General features: G+C 51.5%; 1 protein-coding gene across 7 annotated transcripts in view; it reads left to right on the top strand.

Moving 5' to 3' along the window:
* Positions 1-26,673, top strand: part of SRRM4 (serine/arginine repetitive matrix 4) — a 70,234-nt gene that overhangs the window by 38,952 nt on the left and 4,609 nt on the right. For 4 of the 7 annotated variants that reach the window (XM_027469888.3, XM_072024293.1, XM_072024292.1 and 1 more), the window contains 8 exons: positions 9,462-9,605; positions 11,615-11,698; positions 11,979-12,050; positions 13,568-13,594; positions 14,289-14,339; positions 16,982-17,074; positions 18,038-18,200; positions 25,636-25,973. In XM_027469888.3, coding sequence (XP_027325689.3) covers positions 9,462-9,605; positions 11,615-11,698; positions 11,979-12,050; positions 13,568-13,594; positions 14,289-14,339; positions 16,982-17,074; positions 18,038-18,200; positions 25,636-25,973 — 972 coding nt within the window. The remainder of the gene's footprint in view (positions 1-9,461; positions 9,606-11,614; positions 11,699-11,978; positions 12,051-13,567; positions 13,595-14,288; positions 14,340-16,981; positions 17,075-18,037; positions 18,201-25,635; positions 25,974-26,673) is intronic. The other 3 variants (XM_072024294.1, XM_072024296.1, XM_072024295.1) reach the window with 3 other exon arrangements.

Below are 26,673 nucleotides of genomic sequence, written 5' to 3' on the forward strand. Positions count from 1 at the left end.
TGCCCTGTGGGCTCCCCGCGAGCCCCCCAAAAAACGGAGCGCGGCGCTGCCCCATCCCTCAGCACCGCTCCCGGAGATAAATCCCCTTCCATCTTAATTCCCATCAAGCTCCCGGGGAGGTTCAGCGGGTTAAAGCCCTGCTAAAACCACGTTTCATCCCCGGAACAAAAGAATACATTAATCCTGGCCGGGGGCTGCCCACTTACCCAGGGGGGGCTCCTGCCAAGCCAAGGGGTTCCCGAGCGCTTCGTGGCACAGAAGGGGAAAAATCAAGGCGGTCGCTTCCCGTCTTCACTTTCTTCTCGTCCGACTCTTTTTTAATTTATTTTTTTCACTTTTGCAAGAAGGCTGCGGGTGGCTGCTCGTTATTTCGGTGCCGGAGCCTAATTACCCGGCGAGCAGCCCGCAGCTGCTGCAGCGCGGCCGGCAAACGCTCGGCTTTGCAGAGGGGGGCACCGAGGGGCCCGGGGCTGTCACCTGCCCGCTGTCACCCCCCGGCCACCCCCGGGGACTTCACCCTGGGGCAGGTAACGGCGTTGGGGGGGGACAAAAGGGGGATGAGGCTGTGTCCGTGCCTGCCAGATGGCCGAACTGGGTCACACCAGGGCAGCGCAGGGATTTGCGCTTTAACCCCCAGTCCCCCGGGACGTGCCGCGCGTGGCAGGCAGGGGGGGGGGGTCACTGCGTTTTGGGGGGGTCGGGCACAGTTTTGCCACCTGCTTTGCCATCACCGGTGATTTTGGGGACAGGATGGGGCACCTGCTGTCTCCCATCCCAACCCGCAGCGTTTTGGCACCGCTGGGTCCCCGAGCATCAGCACCAGGGCGTGCTGCTTGGAGAGGTGGGGGGGGGACACGGACCCAGCTTGCGGCCCCCCCGGCTCTGCTAATCCGCCCCTTGTCCGCCGGGCATCTGCTCCGCGGGGAGAGGCGGCCGGGCCTGGCTGCCATCTGCTCCCAACGAGCCGCAGCGCTAATGAGCCCGTGGCCCCGGCCCAACGGGGGGAGCGGGGCTTGAAAAGAAAAGTGGAGAAGTGGAGGGGAGGGGGGGGGGAGAGAAGAAAAGCCCCCCCCCAGTCCTCGGGGGTGCTGTCAATAGGGAGGCTTTGTCTGCCCCTGCCCTCCAGCTCCAGCTGGACGGCGGCGGCGGCGCTAATTAGGCAGCTTGGGGGCTGCTGGGGGGAGCCCGGGGTGAAGGCGGCGAGGACAGAGCCGGGGATGCTCGGGGGACCCACGGTGCCTTCCTCCTCTTCCTCCTCCTCCTCCTTCTGCACAGCCCCATCCACCTGCCTCTGCTGGGCCCGTTTCCAATGGGGAAAAGTTCATCAGAGAGCATTTGCTGGGCTCTGGTGGCCGCCAAACGTCCCCCCAAGGCTGCCCCTGCACCTCCAGGGGTCTCGCAGGGCTCTGGAGGATGAAGCCGAGGTTAAAAATGATGCAGGACCCCCAAAAGCCCTGGGGAAAACACCCCTCGTGTTCCTGCTCCCCTCCTGGCAATGAGAGAGGTGCCCGAAAAAAGGACTTGGGCTCTCCTTAGGGAACAGCATGGAAAAGGGGGCTCATAAAACCCGCACCCCTGCAGGGAGATCGCCTCCCTGCCTCGAGGTCTGGGTAATAAAAATAAAAATGTGGGGCTGTGGGACCCAGCACTGCCACCCCAAGGCACTGGAGCCTTCATCCCCCTCGCCTCCTGTCTTGCAGCCGGGCCTTTCTTTGGGCTTTCTTTAGGTTTTTCTCTAATATGAACTTATCAAACGCGCTCCCCGCGTCAGCGAAATGAAATCATTTCGTGCATGACCGCCCTTCCCTTTTCTCTTTATTTCCACCTTTTCTTCCTGCGGCCACCGAAACCTCTTCATCTCCGCCAGGCCCCGAGCAGCCCAGGGGGGTCGGGGCGGGCGCTGGGTTTGGTGCCCGCTCAGCGGGGCCACGCAGCCCCCCTGCTGCAGGAGGCTCGGGGCTGGCTCCTCCGGCAGCTGAGGGAGCCGGGAGTGTAAAAATAGCAATTTTTTTTATTTTTTTTGTGCAAGCGACGGGAGCGCCTTCCCTGCCATTGCAGCGGGGACTGCAGGGAGGGCTTAAAAAAAAACTAAAAGTGGGAACGAACTTGGCTGGAAGGGGGAAAGGAGCGGGGGAACGTGCTGGGGACCCTGTGCTGCTCTTGGCCTTTTGCAGGGAGGCAGCCCTGTAGCTGGCTGGATGCTCACGGGATGCCGTCCTGCAGCAGGATGGTGAATTGGGCTGAAATATGCCTCTTTTGGGGCAGGAGGCGCTCAGCCAGGCGTTTCGAGGCTGAGCCGGGTCCCTGAGCCCCCAGCCTGTGGTTGGGGCTAATTGCTTCACTGATGACTCGTTTAACGCTCCGTGTTTAATTGATGTCTCTCCATTAATGAAACAAGACCAGGTGGCTGCAGCCGGCCGGGCTCCGGGGGCTCTCCCAGTGCGCTCCCAGTGCACTCCCAGTGTGTTCCCAGTGTGCTTGAGTGGGCAGCAGGATGAGGTGCTCAGCAGGGTGCTGCTCCTTTGGGATTGCTCTGCTCTGCTCGCTGCCCCCTTCCCTCTTTGTTCCCGGGGCCAGAGGAAGGCCCAGTGTGCAGATAGGGGCTGCAGACACCGCTGTGATGCTCGATCCCAAATCCCAAGGATTAGGAACGGGGGCTCGGCTGGTGCACGCCTTGTCTGCATGTGCGAGTGGCTGGAAGTGCTCAGGAACCCAAGGGTCACGACGAGAAAATGGCTTTTGGCCAACACCGAATGCCAGAAGAGCATCGCCCTGGCACAGCAGGGCAGTGCTGGGGCTGCAGTTTGGGGTTTTTGGCTTTGGGATTTTGGGGATTTTTGGCTTTGCCTGGGTGTGCTTGAACATGGCACTTTGGGTGCGACAGGAGAGGACTGGGGCAGGAGGCTGGGATTTCAGCTGTGAGGATGAAGAACTGGCTACTGCCCAGCGAGAGAAAGATTTTTGCATTATGAGAGATTTCACAGCTAAAGACCTCCGGCGTGCGGGGTGTGGGAGGGGAGGTAGGGCTTTGCTCAAGCTGCCCCGCTGAGGCTGTGGGTTTCCCACCAGACACCTTTATTTTCAGCTGCCTGCGTCATCTTCGCCTTCCTCCCCACGTCCCTGTTTGTTGCATGAGGAGCAGGGGCCGGGGCTCACCGCGCCGTTCATGGTGGAGCGGCAGCGAAGCCGGCGTCCCGCTCGCCCTCCCTGCTGCTCCGCTATCAATTTGGCCTCAGCTCCCTTCACCGTGCTCTGACTTCTTTCAATTAGGCTCTGAGCGAAGCCCCTGCGGCGTTCAATAGGGCCGGGCCCAGCACATTGGGATGGTTTGGCCGGGGATGCTTGGGGACGCTCCCGCATCCCGCCACGAGCACCCCTCTGCGTCTGACACCCCGTGTCCCACCGGGGTGGCCCCACTGCTCTGAGGCTGCTCCTTGTCCCCTCTTTTAGCCATGGGGGAGCTGAGCCCAGCCTGAGCATCCCTCAACCCCTCACCAAGGTGTCCCTTTCCCCTCGGTGGCTGTCACCTCCTTGGGGACGTCCTTGGCCGGGCCGCTGCTGGGGGTCACGTTGGTGCCGGCACGCTAACGGGCAGAGCAGAGCTCTGGTAGGGAGCAGAGAGCCCTGCACTTCAGCTCCAGCTGCAGTTGCTGAAGCCAAAGCGATGCGGCTGGTGGTAACGGGATGGTGACACTGCCTGGATTTGTATTTCATGCTGCTTCCAAGGGCCTGTAATTTTCATCAGCGCCACACGACTTTTTATAGAACAGAAAAATGTGCGAGCGCTTAATGAGCTGTAATTCTGGAGAGCTTCTGCCTTGATTGGGACTAATTATTTTCTTTATAAAAATAATTAACAACCCACGCAACCCGCCGAGTGAGAGGCATGTGGCATTAATTAAACCGTGCGGGGTTTCCAGCGCACCTTTATCCGGCACGCCCCGGCCACGTGGCTGCCCTGCGCCGCACGAAGCCGGGCTCAGCACCAGCGGGCACAAAGGCGAGGGACAGAGGGGGGACAGGGGCACACCGAGACCACCCCCAGCCCAAATTTCCCCTCCTTTTCCAGCACCTTGAGGGCCTGGGATGAGCTCCAGGTGACCGCCAACGGGGAGCGCGTGCGCCCGCGCTCAGCCACGCGCTGACATAGCGGGTAATTGTTAACGGGACTAATTCCCCTATTTTCCTGGAGGTGTTCTGGGGAGTAATGAATACATTTGCATAATCTCGATTTTGTTTGTGAATAATTCTGGATTATCCACATGTGGATAACACGGGGGCTTTGCCGTTCTAGGCTGCCTTTCGGCCGAGGATAGCAGAGCGTTTTACAAACATTAGTTCAGCCCCACGAATCCCGGCAAGCACTAAAATTATTATTACACCCAATTAAAGACGGGTGTGCGGAGCAGGGAAATGATTCTCTCCAGCCACGGGGCCAGGAGTGCTGGGAGCTGGCTGCCTCCTCCAGACCTTCCCCCTAGGGAGCAGCAAACCCATAAATATTCTCCCCTCGCTCTTCCCTGGTGATTTAAAGCCCTGTGCAGGGCTGCAGGGTGGAGGAGGTGGCTGGGGATGAGACCTGGGAGTGGAGAGGGAGGGATTTTTTCCTGGCTTGGCCCCAAAAGCAGCCCTGGGTGGCATGGGCACACCATCCTCAACCTCCTGAGCGGAGATGAGGCCCCATCGTCTCTCCTAGAAACTGTCTTTAAAAAAATACCTCCTGCCACCCATCTCCAGGCAGCTGGTGAGACCGCCGAGGTGATTCCCACAGCGCCTGGGGGGTTTGGGGAAAGGAGGGCTGGAGCCACACCAAACCCACCCAGCCATGAAGCTGCGCTCCCCACGCGTCCCCACGCGGGGACATCTGCTCTGTCCCAGCCCCGTGCAGCCCAGGGTGTCACCATGGGGTGGATATTAGGGAGAAAAGTCCCAAATGGGGGACCCCCAAGGGATCCCATCTCGGGGATGGTTTATTTGTGGGGTCTGAGTGTCCTGCCCCCATCCTGGAGGGAGAAGCTGGCCATCATCTCCTCATGTCCCCCGCTGTCCCCACCAACCCAAGTTGTTCCCTGGGCAGGCAGATGCTGTGCAGGCAGGTTGGGTTTGGGAGTTATGGGGCGTGTTTTCCTTTTTTTTTTCCAGTGGGAATTAAAATAAAATAAAACAAAAGAAAGGGCAAAGAAATAGAGAGGGCATGCCACTGCTCCAGGGGGAGCCTCTCTCCCCGTCCTCTCCCCCTGCCGCCGTGCCCTGTGCCTGATCCGTGCTCACAGCAATCTCCCATGGCTCCTGGAAGCTGTGTGCTCACACGCCGCTCTTCGATTAAAAGTTAACGAGCTATGTTATTGGCAAATAAACTGTTTATCTCGCCGCTGTTCGCCCTGCCAAATGGAGCAGGGCTTCAGACAGGGGAGCTGGCGCGTTGTGACGAGCGCCCGCGGCACTACCCGGCGCCGGGCCCTGGCTGCGGTGCCATCGCCGTCACCTTTCCAGGCGTGGGGACCCGGAGGGTGTTTGCCTAAAGAGGGGGATTTGAGAATAGGAAAGGCCCGGCGCTGTCCAGCCCCTGGGGAGGAGGGCATGGAGCCATGGGGACCCTCTGAAGGATGGCTCATGGAGCATCGCTTCTGTCCCCAGAGCACCTGGCACCGACCCCACCGCCAGCGGGGACACGCCTCTGTTTTTGGGCAGCCATGCGTGGTAAATCAGCTGCTGGAAAATAAAGAGCTGAGCTGCTTTTTTTTAATTTTTTTTTGGCCCCGGGGTGTGATGAGAGGAGGTCGTGAAGCGTTTCTGGAGGCCAAGAAGCAAAAGGAGCCGCCGCCGCGTTGGGGCTTGCAGCAGGACGAGGGCATCACAGGAAGGGAAACGAGGCGTGGTGGCGAAAATTGGATGAAAAACAGCTATTAGAGAGTGGCGTTTCTCTTCTGTGCTTAAACTGCATCAAGAAAAAAAGCCACGCGCTTTTCTGCAGCTGGCGCCTCTGCTGATGCACGGGAAAATAGTGGAGAGAAGATTAAAATGGAACTGGCTTGGAATCTGTGCAATCAGGGAAAATATCTCGGTGATTTGCTATTATAATTTTCAATAACAAACTGCAGGGCTCCTGCCGCACTAATAATAACAGTCTGAATGAGGTGGGGAAGGAACCTGCCGTGGGGTGCTTGTGTGTCTGTGTTTGTGGAAAGCACTTTACAATCTCCCCCATCTCCTAATTTTGAAGAGGTATTTTTAGTGCGTATTTCAGAGGGATTTATGTAAACACATCTGCTGGAGTTTGGGCTTGGAAAGGGCTTTACAACCTTCCTTTTCCCCCCTCCCTCTCCTGGGACAAAGGAATGGTTCCACAATTTTCTTTTTCAATCAGCTGAGAAGAGACAGAGAAAATAAAAGGGTAATTTCACCAGCACAGAAGAAAAACCTCCTCTGCCCAACGTGGTGCAGAGCAGCCAAGGCACTAGGCAGAGGCGATGTGCGGGGATGGCTGCGGGACCGCCGGGTCCCACTGCTGTGGCTGCGGGCACTTCTCACTCTTCCTGGAGCTACGGGTGCCCGCGTCCTTTCATGGGCTGATGTCCCTCAGCGAGACATCCATCATTGGCTTTGCCAGTGAAATATTTGCAACTAACAGGCTCATCAGAGAGGCTTTAACCTTCTGAGTTTTCGGGGCTCCAGTCGGCTGGAGCTGTGCCTCCTTTTGCACCAGGGTCTGTAGAGGTGATGGGAATGAGAAGCCAGCTGGGGCTGAAAAGGGCAAGGTAGTGAAGTGCCGGTGCTGGTTTTCCCAAATATTCTGTCTTGAGCTCAGAAGTGCTGGTGGAGTGGATCTCCCAAGCGTGGCCAGTGCTGGAGGTCTCCAAAGTGCTCGTGCACGCAGCCAGATCCCTGCGGCATCGGGCTGGGCATCCAGCACCCCATTCCTCTGTGCCTGTAGAAGTAAAATAAATCTTTTTTTTAAAAAAAAGGCCTGGTGGGCATGATCCAGCCCCGTTGTGCCTGTTCTGCTGCTTGCACGGCTGCTGGGAAGGGTGGAGGGGCCTTGGAGTGGCCCCAGAGGGCTGGGGCTGCTGGAGCTGGTCCCGCGGAGGCGAGAGATGCTGCCACTGCTGCCCTGGCAATGGTGTCCCGCAGCTGGAAGGTCATGAGGAAGGCAACGTTCCAGCTTTTTTCTCTCCTCCAGAGAGAAAGGAGAGAAGGAGAAAGGCTGCTTGATGAAAGCTTTGTGGCAGGAGATGGCTGGGGGACGCGGGAGCCCGGGGACAGGGGAGGGGGCTGCGTCACCGAGTGGCCTGATGAGACAGTACGTGGCCATGGCACTGAGCTCTGTGATGGAGATGTGGTGATGGTTTGTGAGCGAGCTCTGCTCCCCGAGGCTGCAGATACCCTCTGCCTTTGCCCCGTCCTCAGTGAAAGGCCAGCAGCCACCTCTCCACGCTGTCATACCCTGGCTGCCAGCCCCAGCCCCGTTCTCCAAGCGACTGCAGCATTTTATGGCGTTTTCTCCCCTTCACGTTAGCAATACCAAAACGCAGCCCGGTTGGGAAAAGCAGTGAAGTGCTCAGGCTGGTGGGAGAGGCGAGCACCCGGGCAGAGCCCTGTGTGCCCTCTGCTCCCCTCCCATCTGCCAGAAGCTGGCCAAAATTGCCCCCAAAATCTTCCTGGACCAGAGACTGCCGCAAAGGGAAGGGACGTCCCCTGCGCAGAGGAAGCCTGTGCTTCCAGTCACATTGCTGGCGTGTCCTTGCCGCCCTCCTGGGGCTGCCTCCAGCAAACTAAGCTCTTTTTCCCCAAAAAAAAACCTCCACAGAGGCTTTCTCATCCCTGCAGGGGAAGGTGTGACAGCCCTCCCTCTAAGGCAGCGGAGGTCTTTCACACCGAGCTGCAAGCGCTTTTATATCAGGATGAAAGACACGAAAGACTACAAAGTATATATATATATATAGTTAAATATATATTTATATTCGATCAATGTCCGTGGAGCTTAACGCGCAGGGATTACCAGCCGGTTTAGCGTGTTAGTGACTCTCAGCTTTCACCGGAGGAGAACATTTGGTTGAATCAAAGCCAGCCTTTGATGGGATTGGAGAACAATTATTTCCATCGATAATTGCTTCCAAGCCCAGAAGAAATGGTTCGCGGGGTGTTGCAGGACAGCAGCAGCCCTTGTTTGCCTCCGGGCCAAAATGTTTTAACCCCGGGACCTGAAAATGCCATTAGTGGGATCGGGGACCAGGGTGGGGGACATCACCCACCGTACCCAGGGACAGCCCCTGCCTCTGCTCCTGGAGCCGCTCCAGCCCTGGCTTTGCACAGATCATTAATTTGGGGACGTTTTTAATGGATCCTAATGATTGAGCCTCGGAAGGCTGCTCTTAAAAGGGATTCGGGAAAGGCCACGAGCTAATTAGCTCACGCAAAGAAAGCAATTAACCATGTAGCTTCCCGGATGGTTACAAACCACATAGATGTTGGGCAGAGACTGGGGGATTTATTACAGGAGGAGTAATAGGTTTGAAAGCCGGAGGGACCGTCACATCAGCACCACCTCCTGCATGTCCTGGGCTGGAAACATTTGCCCCAGCTTCACCCCATCGAACCCTAGTGCTTGCGCTTGGCTAAGGCACATCCCTAAAATGTTCGGACACTGAAAAATGCGTGCTGAGAAAGAGGAAGCTGTTAGGGAAGGTGGGGTTTGGCTGAGAGCACAAGTGGAAATAGGGGTGACCTCTCTTCTGCAGCTGCTCCTGGGCCAACTGCAGCCCCCAAAATTGCTTTGTGCATGATGGGGGCAGGCAGAAGGACATTGCCAGGGGCTGCATGCTTCTTGCCAAGGCTAGCCAGGGCTAATATCCTCCTTCACCGTGACATTGCTCCTTAGCCATGCTCCTGGGCGCATTGAACCCCCCAGATGTGCAGCATGCTCCTGGCCCCAGCCTTTCATCCCACATGCAATGGCTGTGACAGTCTCTGCAGCCTGCCCTGGACACCCTGACACTTGCTTTATTTATTTGAATAATACTTTGGATGACACCATGTTCTCAGTGCCCCCTCCAGGTATGGTTTATGGCTTTGCATCACTCCTTCTGTTTGAAAAAAATATCTGCAGGGCTCTGCTTGCGTGGGTTCCCCAGGGCTTGTGTAGGCACCTGCAAGGCTCAGGCGCTTCCTCTTGGCTCTGAGGGGCTGTCCCAGTGCCTCCAGTTTGGGCTTTCAGCAGGACCAGCTGTGCTGCTGGCCCAGCACCTTGTTTGTGGGTGTGGGGAGGGAGCTTTGCTTCCACCTGGGTGCTGATGAGGGGGATGCTTTGGGGGAAGAGGACATGCAGCAAGGGGCTGGCAATGCAACAGCAGGTTTGGGGAATGGTGATTGATTTTTTTTTTTTTACCCCTTTGTTTTCCTGGGATTTTCACTCCCCTGTTTTTTTCCTTCCTTATTGCTCTTTCTGTCCTGATACCCTCTAGTGGGCCACTCAGCTGCCTGCCATACCCTGCAGAGGACAGACACCCCGAGAAGCCAAGCGGCCGCGTGTCCAAGGAGGCCTCCAGCACTAACGGCTGGGCGAGAGGGAAGGAGAGGCGCAGCCATGCCCGCCGCAGGTCCCGCAGGTAGGGGACGGGGCCACCCCAAAGGGGACAGGGGTGTCAGCAAAGGAAACACCGGAGAGCATATGCTCATCCCACGTGGGGTCTGTGAAAGCTGTGGGTGGGTTGAATGGCCACGTGAGTTGCAATTCCATGAAACCCATGGAGAAACCCGGTGTCTGCAGTTCCCTTTTCGCTCCACGTTGTGCTCATGCAGCCCCTTGCAGCCAGCCCAGGTGAGCTGCCAGCATCCCACGTGCAGTGGGGCCTGCGGGGTTCCCCCAGCTGGGGATCACCTCAGCAGTTCCCACCTCCATGTGCCCACATCAGACTGGCTGCTTTGCCTTCGTTAGGGCAGGGTTTTGTTATCAGCTCATCGTTTGCCCCTGACTATTCGTGAGGGAAAAAATGAATGAAACCTTCAAAGCGAAGCAGCTGGGGTCTCAGAGCTGCCTGCTGAACCGTCTCTGGGATTAAAGCTTCTCCATTTGGTTAAAGATGCTGGAAAGAAAGAGAAAGAAAGCACATTTCCTATCTTCAGATTGCAGGCTAACCGGAACAATAATCTAAAGTGTATTTTTAATTAGACTCTGATTACAATCACAGAAGAACAATTAAAGTTGGGTCAGCCCAGGGAGAAGTCTTCCACTTCAAAGACAAAAGAATTCATCTCGGGAGCAGGAGGAGGGCTCTGCAGGAGTTGCCTGTGGCTGAGCAGCGCAGGCTGGAGGTTTCTCCGTGCTCTGGCTTGGCCATGGCAGGGCTTGATTGAGAAGGGAGCTGAGATGTGCTCCTGCTTGCTGGGGAGCCCAAATTTGTGTTGTCCTGGGTTCTGCTATCTCACTAGGGCAACTGAGGTCCTCTCCTGCATAGCGATGGTCTCAGTGGGCGCTGGGATGAAGGCTCTGCTCACCCCCTCACCAGGACAGCTCTCTTCCCTCAGAGCCCCGGGTACACTTGGTTGTGCCTGGTCAGACAATGGGAAGAGGTTTTCCAGCTCCTTGTCCCCATGCCTGCCCTGCAAGGCGATGTTGGTGACCTGCTGCTGGTGGCTGGCAGCAGGGCCAGCTCCTGGTGGGCTTGGCCCTGAGCTGCAACCCTTCAGGCGGCTTCACTGGGGCCACCAACGTGCTGTCCCTGTCACCTGAGAGGCCAACATGCCAGGATGTTTGCTCTGCCTTAGGACTATTATTAACAATAATGTCCTTTCCTTTGTTCTGTCTGCAGCTCTTCATGTTTTCCAAACATGTGGCCAAACTCATGTCCCCAAAGGCCCTCAAACATGAGGCCACACTCATGTCCCTCCTGCCAGTGGGACAAACAGTGGGGAAACTGAGGCAGAGACCCAGTGCCCTTGTTTCTATCAGTCTGCTTTATTTTGGATCACTAGCCCCCAAACATTTCATATTTTCAGTCCAGTGCTCTGAATTAATTTAACTGCAGATTTTACTTTTCATGGAAACATGACATGATTCAGTGTCATGTGTTTAAAAAGAAATTAGTTCACAATTTTTTAAGGTTTAACAGCTGTGCAAGATATACGTAGCTTACTAAATTACCATAGCATCTCAATAAATATATATTTTTCTAATCAATTGCCATTTAACATATGTCATGTCTTTTACTACTGTTAGATGCATCTGATTGCAATAATTATTATATGCAAATTAAATGTCAATTAATTATTTAAAGCATATTTACAAAGAGCAACAAAACCTATAAATCTGTTCTGGAGTCATTAACCTCAGCAAACACGTTTTAAATAATCAGCTGGCACTGCATCCACGTACAGTGGCTGTCTCATTATATCTCCATTAAATCCATGCAGGAGACACTTAATTTAAAGTGTGACCAAATTATTCATTAGAGGGTAATTAGGGGCTCACCCACACCCCTGATCTGCTGTCAGAAGTGATCCCTCTGCCCTGTCTGTCCCTCTGGTGGGGACAGCGGCATGGGGAAGGGAGCAGCCCCAAGTGAAATGATACAGATGGTGCATTTATTTATTAATTTTAAAACATTTTTTGATTTAGCCCCTCGTGCAACGGGGAGCGCGCACCGCCGCCGGCCCGGGGGAAGAAGAAGAAGAAGAAGTCTGGCCGCAAGAAGCGCCGGAGGTGAGGGCGGCCGTGACAGCGTGGGCCTGGGCTGGGGCGAGTGGGGATGAGGGGACTGGCGGCCCTCACTGCACGAGGGGAGGAAACGGATACAAAATGGAGGTGTGAGGGCCTGTTAGCAGGCCCAACGAGGCACCGCCATGTTGTCGCCCTCCCCTCACAGAGGGCTGGGGCTCAGCCCGAAGCCCCCCAGGCCGTGAGCCCGGGGATGGCGCGGGCCGGGATGGCCCTGAAGGGGTGAGGGGGCCATGCAGCCCCTGACACCCCTTTGCCCCCCCAGGTCTCCCTCCTACAGCCCGTCCCCTGTGAAGAAGAAGAAGAAGAAGAGCTCCAAGAAACGAAAAAGAAACAGGTATTTCTCCTTGGGAAACGTCACGGCTGGCTGGTGGCCATGCAGGGGTGTGCTGGGTTTTGAGGGGGTGTCTGGGCAGAAGGTGGGAAATGTTACTGCGCCCCACGGCTCGTAGTCACTCGTGGTGGTGGCCATCGAGGCAGCAGGGCCCCACCAGAAGGTGAGATGGCCGTTGGGGTGTCTTGGTGAGCTGTCAGGGTGGCAGAGAAGATGGACAGACAGACAGGCAGGTGAGCCAGGTCAAGGCCAAGGCAGCCTCCACCAGCTCCACAATCTTGCTGTCAAATTTCATGTGGCTCCCATTCGTTTCCCCTTTCCATCAACCCACAGAAAGCGGCAGCATCTGAGCCATCAAAAGGCTCCAGCCAGCTCCCCATGCCCACATCTCAGCCCCGTCCTTCCCCTCCCCAGGCACCAGGAGCCATCAGATTTGCCCTTTCCAGCCCAAAGCCATCTCCCAGCCATGCTGGCAAGGGGGAGAGCTCGCCTCACATTGCTTGAAGTCATGGGACTGCCTCCGCCTTCCCTCTTCTGTAGTCCATTTTTAATTTAAAAAGCATGATGAAAATTTAAAATTGCAAATATTTTACCATTTTCCCTCAACTGTTAAATCAATATTTGCAGAGAACAGTGGATGCCATCTCCCTCGGAAAGTTCATGTATTTATAATTTATTGAATCAAAGCGAGAAGCTACCAAAAGTGGCTAACAGGGTGAAAAGCAGAGCATGTTTCTTAAAGAGGAAGGCAGGGAGAAGGAGATACAAGGAGATAGAAATCCCTTTAAAATAATTCGTTTTCAATAAGAGATTCTTATGCTCTTGTATGGATGCCACCTTCTGATAGTTGTTCTGGGTCAGATGCTCTTTGGCTTTCCACCTGTAGTACCCATCTGTGCCCCTTACAAGCTGATGATAAGCTGTATCCGGTCCCAAAAAGCAGCATGATCAACCACTGGGCATTAGTGACTGATAAAGGTCATTTCCAGACACCTGGTAACACGTCAGCTACAGATCCCATTTGCCATGGGTAATCTCATGGCCCCTCTAGGCAGCACTTCAGGCCATGTCCTCTGTGGGATGTTGTCCTAGAAGCTCAGATGGGCCATCAGGCTGTGTAGTAGACTGGGGTCAGGCCTTGCTGCAACGTGATCTCCATGTTCCCAGGGTTTTCTTTGAGGACCGCCCGCATGATGGCTCCTGTGTCATCCCAGGGATGCTCCAGGAGGGAAGATTTTGCATGATTCTGGTTTGGCTGTGAACTTGCTCTGGGGTTATACAGAAAGGATTCCTCCTTTGGCTGCTACATGGTCCTTCATACAGAAAACCTGGGACTGGACTCTCCTCTGTCTTTTCAAACTAATCATAGTGCAAGACTGCGGAGGCAATATTAGTGAAAAGGGAACCCCCAGGGATGTGGGAGGTGCTCAGTCTATAGATGGGCCTTACCATATTGTCTCTGATTCAGATTTCCACTTCTGTTAAACTCTGTATTCAATGTAAATATTTGTGTCTTGCAGGTTATCCTCAAAGAAGAGAAGACACAGGTAAGAGTTGAGCAAGCATGGGTGGTCCCTTAGAAATAATAGTTTAATGGTCTTCTCAGGATCTCATGAGGTTGATAGTTGCTGGGTGGGGGCAGAAGACACTTCTATCTCCTGGTGGAAACCCCTTGGCTCCCCCATTCCCTGTGGATTTGGGGCTACCCTTTTCCTGTTCAGCCTTATGTGTCCCTCAGATCCCGTAGGAGTCAGATCTCCCGCCCAACCTATGCAGCTAAGCAAGTAACTGGAAAGGGCATCTTGATTAAAAGTATCCCCAGCAGCAATCATCCATGTTGTATCTTTCCTGCATCTTTAGCCTTGTTTCTTTTAGGGCTTCATCTGCAAGCAGTACGCATCCCTGAGCAGTGTCCATCTTTGAAACCCTCAGACTCACTCACTGCCTTTCCAGTTGTGTATTTTAAGGATGCTCCTGATCCCAGTACATGCATGTACTATTCCAGTTCTCTATGGAAAAGCCAGCAGGAGGGCTGATGGCACTGGGATTTTTTTTTTTTGTCCAAGCCCATGAGCCAGCTTTGTTAGCAGGAACTGAGACCCCCTGTGCTGAGAGAGAATCGTTCATCCCTTTAATTTTTTATTGCACGCTTTTGGGCAATTTAGCTGTAACATTGTGTGTGATTGTGTGGCTCTTTATCAGAACAGAAATCTCTGAATTAATTAGCCATTTCTTATTTAGTTCTTCAAGCCCCAAAAGTAAGAGAAAGGAAGAAAGAAAACACAAAAAACAGTAAGTAGTGGTTCATGGTACTCCCTGCCCTGCCTGTGCAGAGCTGCAGGGGTAGGAAGCATTTCGTGTGGTGGGTCCCCAGGAGCTAATGCTAGCTGCAGAGCTCTGAGCAGCTCTCTGGATTATTTTGTAGCTAAAACCAGTGATTCTGGTTTTGCTGAAATAGGGAAGGGTTTGTAGGGGCTGGAGATCTTTTCTCTCTCATTTGTGCCACCTGATTCAGGACTTTTTCATGGGAGCAGAAAGCAATGGGGAATAGGGAAGAAAAGGGGTTGTTTAGAGGTGATAGAGAATGCAAAAAGGTGGAGCTGAGGTTCCTATCTGCTCTGGTAAGTGCATAAGAGAAGGATTGTGCTTCTCTTATGGGGCAGACAATCAAGGAGTATGGCATGAAATGTGGTTCCTTAGGGCCAGGAGGAGGGCCTGTAAGCATTCTGTTTTTAATTTCCTTCTCGGTCTTCTCCTGGGAATTGCAACATGTGGCATCTCACCTGCTTTCAGAGCAAGGAAACAGCTCTGGAGCTGAAGCTGTTTACTCTTAGGCAGAAAGGGGACAGAAGGACAACAACCCCTAGCCCTACTGATGTTACCTTGGTACCTGTTGGGACTGAAGAGATTGGGAATCCAAGAGGAGCACAACATGCTGTGCTGCCTCCAGAGGCCAGCTGTGTTGCAATGCAGAACACCCATCTCCTTTTCTTGATATTTCTGCCTATTCAGTGGTGCACTCACCATTTTTTCCTCAAACTAAGCTACTACACACCCAGAAGTCTCATAGATTGTTGGTAAAACCGAGGCTTCCTAGATAATTGGTGAAAGAAGGCATCTCCCATATGCAGGGTGGTGTTGGCCAAGGTGCAGTAGCCTAGCGGTGTGGTTAACACAAAGGTTGGATGCCTTGCTGGAGTGCACTGACCAAGGGGAATGAGAAGAGCTTATTCCTTCCTGGTTTATCCCCAAAGAGCTGCTAGAATTGCTCTTTGGGGATAAACCAGCCAGGGCACTTTAGCCCCCATCTTTCAGCTCACAAATCAGAACTGAGTCACTCCTGGTTTCTGCAAAGCTCCCCATTGCTCCCAGGGGTGGATTGGAGAGAGCCCGTGAGCCAACCCAGATCAGGATTTTTTGTACTATCATCCTGCTTTGGCTTATCTTAGTGTTGAGCAACTGGTTATCTAAACAACATGGGACCAGTTCATCCTTCCTGCAAACAGAGAAAAGTCTTGAACTGGGAGGGAGTGGTGCAGAAAGTGAAGAGAAAATGGGGATTTTTACACAAATCCACTGTGTGAGGGAGAGATGTTCAGTATCCCTGACTTCATCTGTGCAGAAAGAAGGAAGAAAGATCCCAATTTTTTTTTTTTTTTAATTGAATCATAGGGTGTAAAAAGCATCAGAAGAAACAGCCAAGTGGAGTTCAAGCAGTTGCCCTGGTGGTTGCCCTTTTGTCTTAGGGGAGATGCTGTTCTCAAGCAATTGATTTGCTAAGTTTTTGTGGTGCCAGACTGCTAAATGCTGTCCAGCCAGGTATATTAGCAGTGTCAAGGAGTGGTGCAGTGTGGCCATGAAAGCAGACTGTTCCCATCAGCTAACCCCTCGTTAGCTTTGCCTGCTGGCACAGCAATGCCCGGCTGAGCAGATGGCTGCGCTACCAGACCAAAAATACCTGCCGTGATGGGCACTGAGCATGATGAGAAGGAATAGGCACTGAAGGTGACACAGCCTGCCACCCACGTCAGCCTGCTCTGTGTGTGCAGGGCTCAAGCTTTTGGCAAGGGCAACAACAGCCCTTCAGTAATGGGGCCAGGTAAGCCGTCAGTAATAACCCACGTGGAGCAGCAGGACAGTGAACCGGGCTCTGTGTGCACATTTAGCTGGTCCCTGTTCTGTGGCCCTGTAAAGAAAGGGGGCAGTATGAGTGGACACCTATGAGCAGCCAGGTAAAAGGGTCCTGTGCCCACAATAGGGCAGGCTGCAGTTAGGGAAGCTGTCCTTCATGTTCATATAGCAATCATAAGAGCATCCTATAGGACTGGACAGACCCTCCCACCTTGAGAAGGTGGGGAAGGCAGGCAGATACTAAGTGTTTTGTATTATTTGGAACATGGCCTCTTGCATCTGCTGTTTAGAAAGGAGCCTGCACTACAGAGAGGGGCACAGCAAGAAAGGGGAGGGTTTGGGCTTTGCAATGAGTTGCCCAGAGGGACTGTGCTCCCACATCAAAGCCTAGCAGTGGGAACATCCTGGGCAGTTCCCTGGCTGTCAGGGCAGCCTGCAGGATGAAGGGAGAGTAGCTGACAGTTCTCTAAGGTCTTGAAAGCAGAAAGGATTGGTGCTGCGCTGTGTTCCTGCGTGCTAGTCCATAGATCTTCCTCCAGCAGGCTATGGAGGCAACCTAATAGCTCGTAGTTAAAATGCAAGCATAGATCTCAGTAAGATGGCTTGCCTGAATGTCGGTGTAGCTGTGAAGGGATGGAGAATTTCTCATGCCTTGCTGTACTGCACCATGTCTCATGCACCAGTCTCTTTGGCTTAAAGTGCAGCTCTTGTTTCTGATTGAAATGACTTCAGCCTCCAACTGCTGCCTCTTGCAGCCCCCAGTCTGCTGTCTAACGGTGGTTTTCCTCTCTGCCTTCTTAAAGCTCTCGTGGGCGCACCCGGAAAGCTCATCGCCATCGCCACCGCCACTCTCGCTCAGAGAGCTCCGACTCCTACTCCCCGAGCTGCCGCAGCAGGTAACGTGACCGCTCGCTGAGCTCAGGGCTGCAATAGCTTGTGTGATCCATGAGCTCTGCACAGAGCCATGTCCCGTTCTGCTGGGACACCGTGGGTTGAGCTGCTTGCGCTCTTGGCCGTAAAAGAGAGGGTTTTGGCTCGAGGAGCAATGGCTTCAGCTTCTTAGTCCAGCAGTCACTTCTAATCCCCGTAGCTGATGCTCAGGCAGTGACAGCTGATTTCAGCCCAGTCTGCCTTCCCAGCCCAAGGGCTTTGTGCTGCTGATGTCCCAGGCAAGCCGTTAAACTTGTTCTTAGCAATGGAAATGTATTTGCCAATGGCATCTGTATCCACTGCCTTTGACCTGATTTCAGTCTCTGTCCTGTGGATGACAGATGCATCCTGAGGCCAGCTGAGTGGATGCTGGTGCTAGGGCCACATCACTGCGATAGCAAGTTGCATAGCTCATGCACATGAATTTGATACGTGTTCTTTGAAAGCACTTGACTTGATGAGCAAACCACCCCCTCTCTCCCACTCCATTCCTAATTACTGAGAATTTTCTTATGAAAATTTGATGATGATCAGTGCAGGGAGGAATGCAACCTGTAATAGGTGAGATGTTCATGCAAGAGAAGTGTCTTTTCTTGGAGGTGTATTGACATAGGGACATTCAAGCTGCTGGGAAGCACAGCTTGTCTTGAGCCACCATAAAATTACAAATTAGAGCTGAAATTTGGCGTTAAGGTCCGAAATCCAACCCAAGTTTCCTGGATGCTAAATATATATATTAAAAAAAAAAAAAAGTAGAAAAGCAAAATGTTCCTTTTCTGTCCATCGTGACTGTACAGAGAAGTCATGTGGAAGGTTTCCTCCCACATGCAGTGGCTCAGCACAAAGCTGTCAAGGGTTTGTGTGGAGCTGGTAGTGGGCACCACTACAATGCCGAGGAATAACGGTTTGGTTCTCCATGTCTTCTGGAGGCACAGAGCCAGGTCTCGGGAGGAAGGGCGTAAAACACGGCGAAGATGCTCCCAGCACCATTCAAAGGTCACAGCAAAGCGAAGCTCCTCTGCAGAGGTTCAGGCAAACCAAAAAGCCAGCCAAACCCTCCCACTCTACAGCTTCCTGTCTCCCAAGGAAGTAGTAAGTATTACACACTACTTTGTGTGAACTAGCCACAGGAATCTGGGCAAGAAATCGGCTATAAAATTTTTATAACTCAATTATAGTGATGTTAGACAAAGTTGGTTAAAACAGTATTATTTATTAATGGTGCTGTTCTCCAATGTATTTAAAGTCGCTCCTTCCTTCAGCACTTTCACATCAAGGGTGGGGTTGGAGAGGGGAAAAACGTGCCAAGACTCTAGCTTATGAATAATGAATTGAGGACATTTAACAAAGAAAAAGTGGCCTCCAGCAATGATATTTTACAGGGTTGTGTTTATTATGCAGTCTTCGCTCAGCTGAATGTGAACTTAATTCACTGGTCTTCGTGTCCGAAAGTTTAGTCCTTCAGGGGAAGAAAAGGAATCAAACATATATAAAAGAAACATTTACATTTAATGAGTTGGTGATTATTGGCAGGGGATGTTATCTGACCATCAGGGTCCTCCTAGGATCACTGTTGCTCTGGACTGACAAGCCCAAAGGCCAAATTGGGAGCTTATGAGCAGCTCTCATTGATGCTAATGGGAACTACATGTGCAGCCAAGGGGAAAGTCAGGCTCAGTGCCTTGGGATGTTTTTCCATATACATGGAAAGAGATGATATAATACATGCCATAGAACTGAGGGAGCAAACGACAGACAAATATTAGATACTGATTGATATGAAATCTTGATTTCCATGGCACATTTCCCTCTTGTTCCTAGTAGCTGCAAAGCAGAGGTGTGATGCCCTTTGATCAGTGTTGGTATCTGATAGGCATTCTGGAGAGAGAAAGTGCTACGTAAGACTCAAAGGATTGCAGAATCTTGTATTTGTGTACGGATGTGTAATGTTAGCAGTGTCTTGAATACGTAGTCCTCCAAGCCCCAAAGTGTTATGTAATGCGGAACTGATTTTTCTCCTTTTAAAGCTAGTGCTCAGCTGCAAATACTCAGTAGTTACATCAGGTGTGAGATGGGAGTCCCAGCCAGAGGAGATGTTTTATCCGCTCACCTGCACAGGTAGCATTCCAATCAAAATACGCAGATCATACACGGATGCGGACAGGCACAAGTTGTCTTTCAGAATTAATTATGTTATATACATCTACCGAGTATGTAGTACACGTGAGTCACTGCTTATAAAACCATATAAGGCAGAGCAAGAACAGAATGTGAGCACCATGCTTAGGTGCATGTCTACGTGTGCACACATGAAAAGGAAAACAAACTGAAGCTTTCATTGCTACAAGCCTGGGGTGTTGCCCTGGGTCAATTCAGGAAGGTCAGAATGAGTTCGCAGGTCCTTTCAAAAACCAGCCAGCCAAAGACTGCATCTTGCCACCAGGGTTTTGTTGGTGGTGTTCAAGCTGCATATTTTACATGCATATTTCAGGTGTGAGTCTGTTTTTTAATTGGTACTAGGTTTCTTCTCTCTGAAGCCAGGCTCCATGAATCCTGTGAGGCCAATTGCCAACTGTTTTGTTCCCAGAGTAAGAGTAAACTCTAATTTAAAATTGTAAGAACCTTTAAAATTAGCTAAACTCAAGCATGCTGCGCTCTGCTTTCCACTTGCCTCATTTGGGGTAAATGAGCATGCAAGCTGCAGGGAGGGGAAATCAGTTTTATAGTTACAGATGCAGATAACGGATGCAAAGCAAAAGTCATCTGGCTGTTGCTGTATTCTTTCTAGCAGGGGTTAATAATACAGGCAAATATTCCAGTGACAAAAAGGTGTCAATAGCTTTACTACGCATCCCACTAGTGTCCGCTCTGTTCCCAGAAAGAAGTACATTCTGCTGGGACATTGCTTAAGCACTTGTTTAAGTCAAAACCCCTGGTTGAGTGCTGCCCCTGCTTTTTTTCTGGGTAAGGTTGTTAAATATCATTTACTCAAACTGGCAAGGGAAAAATGGAACGGAAACTTTTAGGCTCTGTTAATGCCTATACACAACTGTTGTATGGCTCTCCTTTTTCTGAGTTCAAGGGTTGCTCTATAAAGGAGCTTAGCTCTGTGAGAATCTGCATTGAGAGAGGTCTGGATTTGTAATGCTCAGCTCTCTGCTCTTGCAGAAAATATTTTTGTGGAAAAATAGAGAATTCGGGTCAAAAAAATGCCATGTTTCAGTCCTCAGTGGGCGTTGCTACATCACACCCTGCCCTTTCCTCTGGCCTGAGCTTCCAAACCATCCTCACATGGAGAGATGCATCGTGGTATCTCCAGAGGAAAGAGGTTTTGCAGGGAGGATCCTGACACACAGAACAGACCCAGACAGACAATACACAAACTTGCTGAGGTAATGCTATAGCATTTCCAAATCCAAGTTTTTTTAAGCCAGTTTTTATTCTACTTCCTTTTTTCTGCTGACAAGTTGAAGCACTGTGTGGTAAATTTTGCCTCCACACGTTGTTTTACTCTTCTATTGGAATGGCCACGTCTAACTCAGTCTACCTTTAATTTCTGAGGGATAAACCACACAAAAGAGTGCCCTGCCCATGCATCTACCTTGCTGCTTTCCCTCTTGCCTTTATGTGCAAGCTGATGCATGCATGCACAAGCACACACACAGAAACACCCCAGAGTTCCCTGCTGCTTCTGAGCAACGAAGTTCCTAGCTTCTCACTCTAATTTTTCCCTTTAATCACATGCAGCCACAGTAGACACCTGTTGAGAAATAGGGCTGTGGCTCTGTGCCTCAGCACGCTGAGAAACCATGGGTAATATGCAGCATCTCTTCTGAACGTTAACAACAACCCCCCTAACCTGCTGCAGACACTTTATCCTACACCAACACAGCTGTATTACATGCCCCTGTGCTTTTGGTTGAGCGGCGCAATATAAATACCTGCAGGGTGCAACTTTAATTGCCTTTGTTGTACCTGATGAAGATAGCTGCACTCTGCATATATTTTCCCTGCCAGCTCCTTTACTTTCACTGAAGCTCGTTTACAGCGTCACAAATTAACAGAGGCTTGACCCAAATTTTCAGTGAGGCTCAGTGGGGTACAGTTGTTCCAAGGAGTGCTGTTTGTGCTAGCGGGTCTGCAGGAAGGTACAAGCGGGGAAATGTTGCTCAGGGGGTGGGCTGCTGTGTGCAGGAGGGTTCAGGGAGTCTTGTAGCAGACTTGCAGCCTGCCTCGCTCTTGCTTTCTTTTTTTTTTTTTTTTTTTTCTAGCCTAGGATTTTGTTTATATAGGAAAAGTTTTTCTTTTAACTGCTGCTTGCTGTGTTTCTGAGAACAAACAGGGCCCTTAAAGATCTGGAAGGCAAACCCTCCCCTCAGTATGGAAGGTGCTCTCTTTGCTGTTCCATTTTTCCCCCTCCCAGCCAGAGGGCTGAAGTTACGCTGGTTATTGCCTAACAAATGTGCAGCTCAGTGCTCGGTCAGAGGCAGGGGTGCATGCAGCCACAGGAAAACCAAGCAGTACCCTAAAGGAGCTGTCCGGACACAAACCCTCACCCCAAAGCCATTCCAGCCTGGCCAGGAGCTGAGCTGCGGACCCTCTGGCCTGTGCCACACTGCGCTGCCTGCACCCCGGTGGGCAGACGAGATTTTTCGTTGGCTTTTCAGCTGGGGCATCTCCCCTGGGTGAAGGACAGCCCCGTGTCCCCGCTGATCCCAAAGGGTCCCCAGGGAGGCTCGCAGCCCCTCGCAGCAGGTGCTGCAGCGTGCGCCGGCAGCTGTCTGCCAGCCCTGGCGGGGAGCAGGGGTCACTGACGCAAGCTTTTTGTGCCTTTCATCAGCATAAGGCACAGAAAGAGGGAGGGAGGGGAGGCGTTATGCAACTCTGAAAAAAGAAATTAACTCCGCTTTGAAATGAGTTGCAAAACAAGAGAACGAGACCCAAGAAAGAAACCCTCTGGCTATGAGTGAGGCTGTGCCACGCTGCTCATTGATGGGCCTCGGTCCCCTTATGGCTGAGAAAATTTATGGCCCTATCTCTCCTCGGGGCTGTTTGAAGCACAGTAAATGGACTTGTTCAATTTAATTGGAAGACGAGTGGTGATTGTGTTTTTGTAACCTATTAGTCTGCACTGCCTCTTGATCTACGAGCACAGTCGAAATTACCTTCTGAAGTACGAGTGAGGGCCTCGTTTCTGCTCACACCTCCATCTTGATTAAATAGCGATTTGAAACAAACAAAAACCCCCACACCCAAAACAATAAGTATATATCCTAGGTTTTCTTGAGGGCAGCAGCAGGTCCCCTGCTGAAAGAAGCAAAGTTCACTGAGATTATTTAATTACTTACTGGGGGGGAGGGAGGGGAAGCCAAATGTTCACACAGAGAAAATTAGATTCATGAAAGACCAGGCTCTTTCAAGACAACCTAGAAAAATAAAAAAGCCATTAGAATTCAGTTGAACTCTGCGCAGTGTTTTCAGACGCGGCCCCTGGTTTCCATTTTGTGTGGCCTGTGCGCCTTTCGCAAGCAGCAAAATGGGACCAGGAGCAAAGCCAAGGCCGTCAGATGGGGAAGTCATCTCTGAGTGGAGAAGTCGAGCACCTTGAGGCCTGTCCTGGCTGCTGGTGCAGGGCAGAAATCCCAGGCCAGGCCTTCCAGCCCTCACAGGCACTGTAGGCTCTATGATTTAATGATATCCACGTGTTGCCTCTTCCCAGAGTGCTGCTACTGCAGCAGTGGAGCTACAGAGGAGCTTGTTGGCCGCTCAGTTTTTTGCTAGATTTATCAATGTGCTGACAACAGGTGTCACTTTGAAGGTAGATTTCAGCGAAGGTGAAGCAAGAGTGTATACCCCAGGTCCCAGAGGCAGCCTTAAAAGCTCTTTTAGAAATGCAAAGAAACAGGTGGATTTCTTGGCTGTGAAGAAATAAAGGCCCTTTGGTTTAGACTGGGGGGGAGTAGAAGTGAGGGGTGTCTGCATGTGCAGTGCTGGTGGCCGTGTCCCTCTGAGCAGCCCTGTTCCCACCCCAGGCCTCCTATCTGTGTAGCCAGGGAGCATCTCACATGGTTTTTTACACCCATAAATAAAACGCAGTCAAAAGCTGACTGCTTTTTGCTTAGGGTTCAGGTATAATGCAAGCCATAAGCCATCTTAAAAAAAAGAAAAAATAGAAAAATCTGGTTCCATATCTGAAAGCGCAGTCCTGTATTCTCTGGGGTGCCCCTGGGGAGAGAGCTGTGGTTCAGCCCAAGGGTGCCAATTCCCTCAGAGCTCTGGATGCAGTGTCAGGGTTTCAGAAAGAATTGGTGGATAACAGGAGAGCTGTGTGGCTGGTTCTCTCACACTCCTTTGACATGAGCATGGCTTAGAGGTTAGTGTGGAGCGGAGATGGGAGAAGATGGGGAGTCCCCAGCTCCGGCTGGATGGGATGGGATGAACCAATTCCTGCCCCTCTGTGCTTTATCCCAGAAACGCTGCCTGTTACAAAACAAGCAGCAAGTACTTGGAGATCCTCCAAGCCCAGGTGTTTTCAGAGCACGAGGGTGTTGTGAGCAGCCCTCCTTCCACGGACTGCTCGCTGAGAGCTGCTGCGTGCTCTGGCAGCTCTGCTCCTGGAGCAGCTCCCCTCCGGTTTCAGTCGGTCTCAGTGTGCATCTGAGTCACCGTCCGTGTCCCAGTTAGCACCTCTTAAATTAAATCGAGAGCAACCCTCCTGATTCTGGGCTCAGAATACCCCAGATTTGGGAGGGCACATCCCAGCTCCCCAGAGAGGCTCGGAGAGCACGAAGGAAGCAGAGGGAGGGTGCTACGTGCCCCAGAGGACGTGAGGGGGGGGTTGAGATTCAGCACTGACTGTCTGGAGTGGGGGGAACCAAGCATACCTGTCCACACTGCAAATCCTGGACCAAAAACTGGGTGGGAGTTAGGAGAGCAGTGAAAAAGGAGGAGGCCACACAAGGGTGCAGGCATGCTAGGTCCGTGTTTGGCCCTAATTCTCCCCATAGCGAGAGCAGGCGCTGGCACTAATGTAGCCCCACTGCCCAGTGCTGGTACGTTCCTGGCCTGGCTCTAAAAGACATGAATAAAGTTAAAACTGAAGGGTTAAAATATTCAAATGATGTAAAGCCCCCAGTGGTGCTCAGGGTCCCAGATGACAGCCCTAGCCAAGGCAGCCACATGGATACGGGGTCCTTGCTTGCCACATCAGGGTCAGCAGCCCACCAAAAACCATCCCGGGTATGGCTGAACACCACAGCTGGCAGGAGCAGGGCTATCCCCCACCCCAATAGGTCTCCAAACCAGCAAAACAAGGGGGATATTTTTCCCTCCTCTACTTTATTTTTTTTGCTTCTTCCTTCAAGCTGCTTTTGCTACTTCCATGTCTCTGTGGGCCACCAGGAAACCCGAGGGGATTTAGCGCAAGCCACGACTTTTCAGCACAAGTGAGCAGCCTCCGGGAGCAGGCTGGTTAGCCTAATTTAAACCAGAAGGAAACAAAAATGAATAATAAGTGAGACAAGCAAGCAGACAAAAAGCAGGCTTGACATTTACATAGCGGAGTCAAGTGAACAGTTGGCAGTGTGGATTGAAGAGAGGGTTTATGTTTTTTTCATGTAATTTGAGACTCTAATGATGGACTTATGTTGCCCGCTCTTCCTTTTTTCTTACACCTTACCTACTAAAGGAGGAGTTCTTGATGGGTAAGTGGATGCTATCCGCAAGACACCAGGGAATTTATTAGAGGTCACTTGAGCGCATTAGCTGTATCTTCTTCAGGGGGAAAAAAGCACACAAAGAAGTGTCTGTATACCTTTTATTTCCAGAGGGTTTTTTCTTTTTTTTTTCTCCCTCCCCCCATTTTTATTTTATTATTATTTTTTTAATTTTCAAAGTGCTAAGCTTGTTTATTTGCCAATTTTTATATGTACAGAAGCCCTTGATTTGATTTTTACTTTAGTGACATTTATTCACCCTCTTTATTAAGGAAGCTTTTTTATTTAAAAAAAAAAAAAACACTCATTTAAGAATGTTTCCTTTTTTTCCCCCCCAAGATTTATGTAGTTTATTTGTATGTATATTCCTTTTTTTTTTTTTTTTTTTTAGATTTCCCTCCTTTTAGGTTAAATAAGGGCTTTTTCCTCTGTTACACCCTTTTTATTTAGTTAGTTACTTTGACTGTTTGGTTGCCCGTTTACTTTGTTGAACTCTTTTGTTTAACATGAATCGCATGCTGATACTCTTTGCATGATCTCTAAAATCTTCCCGTTATCATAGCAGGGGGAAAAGAAGTTTCTTCTTACTGTGGATTTCTTTCAGGGATATGTGCTTTTGTTTTCTTCTCTTTCTTCTTTTTCTTTCTTGCTTTCTTACTTTGTTTGTTTCTTTCCTTTCCTTTTGTTTCAGTGCATCATGATGGTAAAATTTCTGGGTTTATTTAAAAAAAAAAATAAATCAAAGTAAAACCAGAAACAATCCCCCTTAAAAAAAATGTTCAAACAATGCCACATGGCTTTTTTGCTTTCAGATCTCTCAGTCAGGGTCTTCTGCTGACCTCTTTACCAAAACAGACAGCCCGCCGGGCAACCTAGCCAGCCAGAACGGAGAGTATCATGAATATGACTCAGGAAACGATACTTCCTCCCCTCCCTCCACTCAAACGAGCTCATCCAGGTCCAAGGACAGCCAGGAGAAAAGAAGTCTAGTCCATGATGGCTTTGGCCATGCCTTCTCGTCCGGGAAGCCCAAACTGGCCAACAGTGATAACAGCTCTGATTCAGGAAATTCCTTCACCAGTTGCTTTTCCCAGACCAAGGCGACAGCTTTGGAAAATCTGTCTCCAGATGCCCAGGGACAAGACCGAAGGTCAGTGATTACCAGCAGCTGCTGCTGGCAGCCAAATACCTGCTATGGCGTTGCTCTGTATCTCCTGCCTGCTTGCCAGTTGCGGCAGTGAGCTGGCAGGGAGGTTTTTGTGGTCTGGAGAGAGTTAGATGTAAATCAGACCCGCGGTCTTGCCAGTCTGGAGTCGGGAACCCAGCATTGAGCAATGCTTTAGCCCGAGGAGGAAGATGAAAACGCAGCCATCCCATCCCTGGGCATTGCCTGTGCCTGCTCTTCTGGTGTTAATGTGGCTTGTCTGGGGTTTGGCCCCATGCAGAGCAGTGTCCTGAGCACAGCCCTGCTCTGCTGGACACGACCGTGTCCTTGGGCCTTCTGGGCAAATTCTGGAAAGGTGCCTGAGGGGTTCCCTTGCAAATTATTTTACTGTGGGGAAGGGGAATGGGGTTCATTTTCACTAAAATCATTACAAGCTATTTTTTCACCTGTCCAATTGAGCCAAATCCAGTCTGTCCCTTCCTGCCTCCTTTCAGGACTGGTCCTGGGCGACCAGACAGCATTTTGTGCATGTGGGGATCACAGGGAGAGGCAGGTGCTGTGCTGGCTGTGGGATAACAGCAGCAGCTCTACACTGGTACCACAGTGCTGCTGGAGCTGGGAGCTGGAGTCAGGCACAGTCTGGAGCCACAGGACATCATCAGGAGAGGGACGGAGGTGCCAGCCT

This window comes from Anas platyrhynchos, chromosome 16 (assembly GCF_047663525.1).
Source record: "Anas platyrhynchos isolate ZD024472 breed Pekin duck chromosome 16, IASCAAS_PekinDuck_T2T, whole genome shotgun sequence".
NCBI classification, from domain to species: domain Eukaryota; kingdom Metazoa; phylum Chordata; class Aves; order Anseriformes; family Anatidae; genus Anas; species Anas platyrhynchos.